Raw genomic sequence first — 7,638 nt, 5'->3', positions numbered from 1 at the left:
AAGATGAAAACTTTGTTGTGGGCAGACCAAGGTGAATTTAATTCTTGTGTTCTTCACTGGGAATTGAGGGTCTTTCTGGAAAGGGAAGAGGCTATGGAAACTGAGATTTAAGCAGACTACCAATAAATACCTAGAGTGGGAAACTTTAATCTACAGGCCAAAAGCAACCTGTCTTGTCTTGTGGGAAACTACCATAACCTGTTTTACCTAAGCACTGTGTGCAGCCTGGATGATTTATCTCATTCTAAAATGATTTATTTTTCTTTTGATAACCACTGAAAAGCTTTTGGAGCACTGAGTCATGACTATTCTGGAAGGAAGTTTTGCCAGCACTATGAAAGGTAAGTACAGAAATAAACAATCCAATGCAAAATCATACTGTTCAAGGTTGGACTTTTATTTAAGGCAAAATATAATCACAGCTTTAATATTCATAATATGGATATACACAGTTTGTTCTGCCACTATGAAGCTCAGTATTATCACTGCTTTTAAAAAGCTATAAAATCTAGTTTCTATCATAATCTACAATACAAAACTAATACAATAAACACATTCTGAAAGATCACAGTGTTTAAAATATTAGAAAAGCAGGGGTCCTGCTTTCAAACAATAAGGTGCATCTCTAAAGAATCAAATCAGCCTTGATTCTACAGGCCTGTACCACATCATGGCTGTGAATGGCTGTAACACTGAGAAACCAATCTAGGGTGTGGCACATACTCAAGGAATGAACATCACACACTGGAATATACTGAATAATCAAGTGTCACCAACACAAACTAGACATTAAATAATGCCATTTAAGTTCCCTGTACTTTTTATTTGTATTGGTATTCACGTATATTGCAGAGATCTCGAGATAACGTGTGTATAAATTGCCATCAGACAGGGCCCTGCATTTGCAAACACCTGTGCTTTCCTCATACCATGCAGACAAGCCTTACTAATTCCATGGGACTCATGTGTAAAGGAAAGTTTGTAGGCCTGGGCTCTGGAATGACAGTTTTACCCCTGTTTCACACATGTGGAAGGAGCTACCATACATGCCTGGAATCAAGCAGAGGTTCACCACAGACATCAGCAGGTGGCCTATCAGGCTCTTTAAATGAGTGCAGGAGGCCAATTCAGTGGCAAAACCAGACCACTGTTAAAGGACATCCTTCTCTCTTGTGTGGTCATGGTAATGAAGACAGAAGCAGAGTTGAATTTCTGGTCAGACAGCCTTTCTCTTCTATATGATATAAAAATATATGTTGGACTAGAATCTGTTTTCTATTCCCTATAGGATATAATTGACTTAAGGACTTCTACACAGTCATACAATGCTGTAGACTATAAAACCTTTTGTATTCAAATATCATTATACCACTTGGCAAAATAAGCTTTGAATTCATTTTCTGCCATTCTAGTTGGTATTGCTGTACTTGACCTAAATGTCTCCATCTTCTCTTTGAGTCATGCCATGAACAAAGCCAAGAGACTCCCTTCTAAGCATTAAAATATATATGGCCTTATGTATTTTCAAGCAGATTGCTACTTATAAATTTGTTTTTTGAGAGCATGATATAGACTTTCCAATATACAAGGTGTAGGACCAACGGTGACAGTACAAATTAGCCAAGTTTAATATCCAAAGGCAGATTGAAAGTTGGTGCTATTGGCGTCTTGAATGTATTTTTTTAAACTGCCTTATCATGGATAGTGCACATCACTTCTGTTCCGTTAAAAGATAGGAGTAGGCAGGAGGTTCAGCTACAGGCAACTCCTTCACAGGCAAATGTTTTTTAACATTTGATGACTTTGCTATAATGGCAATGGAGCGCTGTTGAAGGCAGCTGAAACATGCACAGTGCTTACTGTACCACTACTGTGCTATTCCTTTGGAAAATGCCTGTTCGCCTCCCTAAATTGCTGTATTGTTTTGTGGGCCCTGAGCATTTTTGGCTTATGGCTTTGAAGTATGTTGTTCCCCTCATAGTGGGATTTTTGGTCATTTTCTTATTTCTTTTCAATTTAGCTTTCTGCTGCTACTACTTAGTCTCAGACATATTTATATAAACTGAAATGTCTTCTCAGAGCAGCCCAGGCTGTGCTGCCAGCCAGCAATTGTTAATTCTTCAGAGCAAGATTACTCTTTGAAAATCAATTGGAAAATTTTAGTCCTGATATACTAATCTTCCTACAGATTAGAATATGCACTCATGCCAGTGAATATTCAAGGTATGTAGAAGATTACTGCACCTGAGATTTACTTGGCAGACCTCAGAGATCCAAAGAACAAGGATATATTCTCAAAATGCATGCATACACTAAAATAGGTCACTGTTGGCATAAAACATGCAGTATGTTGGCAGATGCTGTAACTGTATATGCAGAAAACCATATGAGTACAAAAACTTGATTGCTTATCAAAGTTTCCATTTGCACATATTGCCCCTCCATGTTTCTGAATACAGGAGATACCTATGGTTCATTTTTTTTCCACAGTATTAAAAAAAAACCAATCAGTATTCTTGTCATATTCTTTCCATGTCCATATATAATCAGTATTAGAACATCAAAGTGGCATTACTTAATTTGACAGAGTAGCAATAAAGGTGATCCCTTTACTTGCATTCCCTTATGTATATTTCCCAGAACTACTTAAAAGTGAATTTTGGAATGTTTAGCCATTTCACTTGGTTTCAATTGTCCTGACAGAACTGAAACACTGAAGCACGGAGAAATGACCATGCTCCCTAGAAAGTCTCTGTTTTATTTAATGAAGTAAAACACCAGTGACAATTGTTATATAGGATAATGATTGTTCCTTAGCAGGTGAGAAATGGCACAGCCAGAGAGAAGAGACCATCTGGGAGCATAAAATAATGTAATGCAAGTTAGAACACCCTGCTTAAGCAAAATCAATCAATCTTATTTTCAAGAACAAAAGACCTGGGCTGCTTCTTCAGCCTCCTCAAGTTATTCAAAGGCTGGGAAACAAAAGCAGGGAAATTGAAGGCAACAATGATGCAATCAAAGCAGATATTGAAAGCAGTGGCACAAAATAAACATGCTATTATGATGAGAAGTTGTGAGTAGCAATTAAAAATAAAGATAGATTTGTTAGAACTGTACTGCTGATAAAACTTACAGCATCTGGTTCTATATGAATCCTGAAATCAATAAATCTGGACACTACAGATCTAGCTTCCCTCAAAATTATTCCCTGACAGTAATCTATGGATGGCAGGCTAAAAGTCACGAGCAGCATAAAGCTCCTTAAACTGCTGTGTAATCTACAGCTTTACTCACAAATAGCACCACACAAACACAGGTACATCACAAATAAGCACCAACACCCACATAATGCATCCTCTTTGCTTTAACAGCATAATCAGAAATACTATCAGAAAGACTAATATCACTTAAATTCCTATTGCCTACACTTTAGCAACTAAACACAACCAAGAAACTAATGTGCAAACATGACGTAGTTTCTGTGTTTTACACCCTGGAAGAGGCTTCTTGAGTTTCCCACAACACAGTCTTTTGTCACAGCACCAGGGCAGAATCTGTTAATCCGTTCAGGAATACATTTTCCAGTCCACAAGGGCCCAGTTTGGGAGCAGGAGGAGACAGCATTCCATGGAGAATGTCTAGCAAAGGTTGCAAGGTTGATTTCTCAAAGCAGGAAGGGTACACAGAGAACCTTACTTTTTATTACACTGAAAAGTGCTGACAGCTCTACTCAGGTTACTGTTCTGTCAATGTCTTAAAAGCAACAAATAAAGATTGCAACAGCATGTTTGTATCAGCATATATAGTACAGAGAAAAAATCAGATAAGACAATAAAGAAGGGAAAGATGAAAAATCCCTGCTGATTTAATGAGCATTTTCCAAAGAGCCCTGGGGTGTATTTGCACTGTGTTCAGAAGCTGTGACTGCAGCACATCCAGAAGCCACCTTAACCCAGCCAGGTCAGGTAAGAAAAGCCACAAATCTCTGAGAGTGAGCTCAAAGTGCCATGTCTGATGAAAGAGATGAACAAATATGTTCCAAGATTTTTACCAGATGTATCTCATGAGACTGGATGTTCATGTGCTGCCCTCGCCAGAGTCAGTGCTGAACTCACATAACCTGCAGAGATGTTTGAGACCTAGATTTCAAACACGGTGGTTCCATGAGTTTTCTCATTGCTGAATGGACTAACTCTTGCTCAAATAATGTTTTGTCTCTCCAGAACATGGGGTTTCTTACACAGAGAATGGTTGTGGGGACAGGAGATCTGTTTTGAGTGTGCTGTTGATCACAACCCAGAGAAGATCAGAGTCTCCTCTGAATGTGAATTGGAAGAAATTCTACAAAGAGAGACATACAGGAAAAACCACTAGAAAACTGACACTGAGCTCAATGTTTATTCCCTGGCATTTAGAGCAAGAATCACATTTAGAAGAAGTGGGTAGGCCAAGTTTTACCTTCCTTAAACTTTTCTTTAAGAAGGCTCCATTATGAAATATAGGAGCAAAATGTGTTACAGGAACCAACTAGATAAAAAATCCTAATGGATTTGGGATCTTCACTGGTGACAGCTGGCTCTGCTCTGATCTAACAGGAGCATTTCCAAGGGCTGGCAGAGCACACTCCCATATCCACTGACTTTTTGATTCAGCCTCATGTGTACACCCTCCCTATGGAATTCATCCCTCTGTGTGTGCACATCTCACTGCTCAGAGTAACCAAGTAAGTAACATCAGTGGCTTTCTTAAAAGACCACAGAGCCTTTTAACCTATGTGTTTTAATAAACACATAAGTATATTGGATTTTACCATTTCCATTCACTAAAAGATACCTAAACTCTTGACAAACTGATACAGAACTGCATTGCTTTATTCACCAGTGAAATATGGTTACTCCTATGATTAAGTAATTAGAGCTGCACAGTGCAAGACAGAGTAGCAGAAATCCTTATCTGCAGCTCATAATAATGTAAGCCATCTCATTAAAATAACAGTGGCAAGAGCAGGAAGGGATTATTATATTAAAATGTGGGACGATTTCAAGACCCAGCTCCATCTTATAGCCTGATCAAAGCCCACCGAAATGAAATGGGAACTTTAATCCATTAGGCATTAAAAATAAAGAAATTGTAATCTCCTCCAGCTGAGAATGCAGGAAGAGGGACTGCATTGTTTGGCAGTGCATGTACAGCAGCTTTTTCTCTCCAACTTCAGTTTCTGACATATTGGTCTTCCCAATTTTCCTTTATATATATTATTAACATATAAATAAAAATAAATAAATAAATAGTAAATAGATTTTAAATACAGATATTCATTTTCTATTTTTTAGTACAAATCTATGTTAGTGTTTTCTTTAGCTTTCAGGTACCATGTCATCATATCTATAATACATAGAAAACAGCATATATTTGCAACTATATGTGCTAGTGCAACTAGTATTGAGCAACCCATTTTCTTCTATCTAGGTTATTTTCTAGCTAAAAATCATTTGGGCATATACATTATCTTGATAACTAGGAAAAAAAGCAATTTTGAGTTTTGTTATCAGTTTTTTTCTGAGGATCAGTATGCCACCCCATGATTGTATTCACTTTGCAGGGTTTGTAGTGAAGAATTCATTAAGGAAAACCAGGTTTTCCATCATCTGAAAAACTCAGGGTACTGTTCAGAAATGCTGCTATAACTAATCAATTTTTAAAGGAAGCTTTTGTATCACTGAACAATACTTATCTAGCAATGCTGTATCATGAAGAAAGCATCTGCCTGCTGTATCTTTGCTACAGAACTTTTCCATCCAAGTCTTCTCCACGGCTCCACCCATCTACCATGTGACCGGGGAAAATACAGACAAGACATGACACAGTTACAGTGGATCAGAAAGGAGTCCAGCTCCTTGCCACAGACTGAGCTTTAAAAGGAAGGGTCCAATCCAGTGCTCTTTACACACATGAAACCCCACTTGCTGAAATGAACTGTGAAACTGCAGCCTGAACACTCAGCTATCTACAGAACTGCCATTATAAGAGGACCAGAGAGCTCAAAGATACAGATTTTCCTAATATATGTTACTAAAACTAGCAGATGTGGTTTAGGGTAAAAAAGTCCCAGATTTTGCCTTTGTGCAGTGCAGTGACATGTCTACAACACCCTCCCCAATTAGTGAATTGCTCCATTAATGGTTTTTGCAGGATTCTTTTTAAAACCTACTGGGTGCATCACTTTCTTCTTTGCAAGTCCCTGCGATTCTAGCTTGCCTTTTTTTCACCAAATTAAAAGTTTGATAATGCCCCTTTCTCTCTCACTTGAATAATTAGATAAATATCTATGACATCAATCAGCTCCCCCCCTTTTTTCCCCACTGACCCCTTTATTTTGACCACACACTTCCCCACCCCCCAAGCCCCAGTGTGTGTTGCTTTTGATCTGACTCCCAGCTACATTAAGGCTAACATTAGTGGTACCCCAGCTCGTTTTGTACATAGCCTGTCTGGAAAAGTAAGTGGAACTGCAGGTGCCCTCTCCCACTACCTCCAGGATTGGCCCTGGAGAACATCAGTCTTTAGACAAAGACACTGAAGAGAGGAAACTCGGCTTGGTTGGGTTGCAGCAAGTCAGTCAGGAAACACACAGTTCCTGAAAATCCTTCATACAGACTATATACACTTTCTAGTGCCCGGGAGCCAGACTTAAATTCTTCTGTAAATAAGAACTCTGCAAACCTAAGAGAGAAAAAAAAAAAAAAAAAGAGTTTGTTATTACTTTATGTTCCTCTCTGTCTACTTGTTTGGAAGCATCATTTTAATAACACTCAGTAATTTAAGAAAGTAGAATGATCAGTATTTAACCTTTTCTGCAAATTCTACACTATCCAATTTCCACAAGAAACTGAGGTTCATTAGATTCAGAAGAGACAAACCTTTGCAATCTGTGTGTGCATTATGCTTGTTTAAGAGCTATAAGCTTCTTCTGATTTCTGTAATATGTATCATTAAACAAATACTTTTTTATAACTTTTATGATGCAAGCAATGTTTCACATCCATGCAACAAATTGTGTAAAGCTGAAATAGCCACACAAATTTAAATATAAGCAAAGGGCTGAAAATTAGTCATCTTAATTACTATACCACTTCCCCTTGTTACTCTGTGCTGTAAGGAAAACAGTAACAAACATGGAATAGTATATTTTTAAACAGGTACAGTAAACTAGAGATACACAGTTAAAGATAATTGCAGCACCATGACAGAATTTTTACTAGACCACATGTGTTTGCACCCAGACAAAACAGAATTAACCCTACTAGCTAAGCTAAAGGTGGGAATGATAAATTAAAAATATATAAAATAACTGCACATCACATCCTATACTTACTTTCCACTTCTAATAACATGGAATAGTGTTAAGTGCTCTGAAAAAAATCCTAAAGAATCACGTTTTACTCTACTCCTGGACTTGGGTACACAGCTTGTGTGAGTTCTGCCATCCCAGCAGGATGGACCTGGATGCACGTGACCCCTCCACATGCAGCCCAGTTCCTGTGGGAACCAGGCTCCTGGGCAGGGAGGGAGCCTGGGAGAACCCAGGCAGCCTGGAATGGGACTGCAGAGCTCCCACAGAGTGCAGAACTCACA

General features: G+C 38.4%; 1 protein-coding gene across 1 annotated transcript in view; it reads right to left on the bottom strand.

Annotated features, from left to right (window-relative positions):
- Positions 1 to 376: 376 nt before the first annotated feature.
- LANCL3 (LanC like family member 3) overlaps positions 377 to 7,638 on the bottom strand; it is a 40,066-nt gene continuing 32,804 nt past the window's right edge. The window contains exon 5 of the mRNA XM_058018974.1: positions 377 to 6,726. Coding sequence (XP_057874957.1) covers positions 6,567 to 6,726 — 160 coding nt within the window. The 3' untranslated portion in view covers positions 377 to 6,566. The remainder of the gene's footprint in view (positions 6,727 to 7,638) is intronic.

This window comes from Melospiza georgiana, chromosome 2 (genome assembly GCF_028018845.1).
Source record: "Melospiza georgiana isolate bMelGeo1 chromosome 2, bMelGeo1.pri, whole genome shotgun sequence".
In the NCBI taxonomy this organism is placed as follows: Eukaryota; Metazoa; Chordata; class Aves; order Passeriformes; family Passerellidae; genus Melospiza; species Melospiza georgiana.
This window is presented reverse-complemented; position numbering and strand designations above follow the sequence as displayed.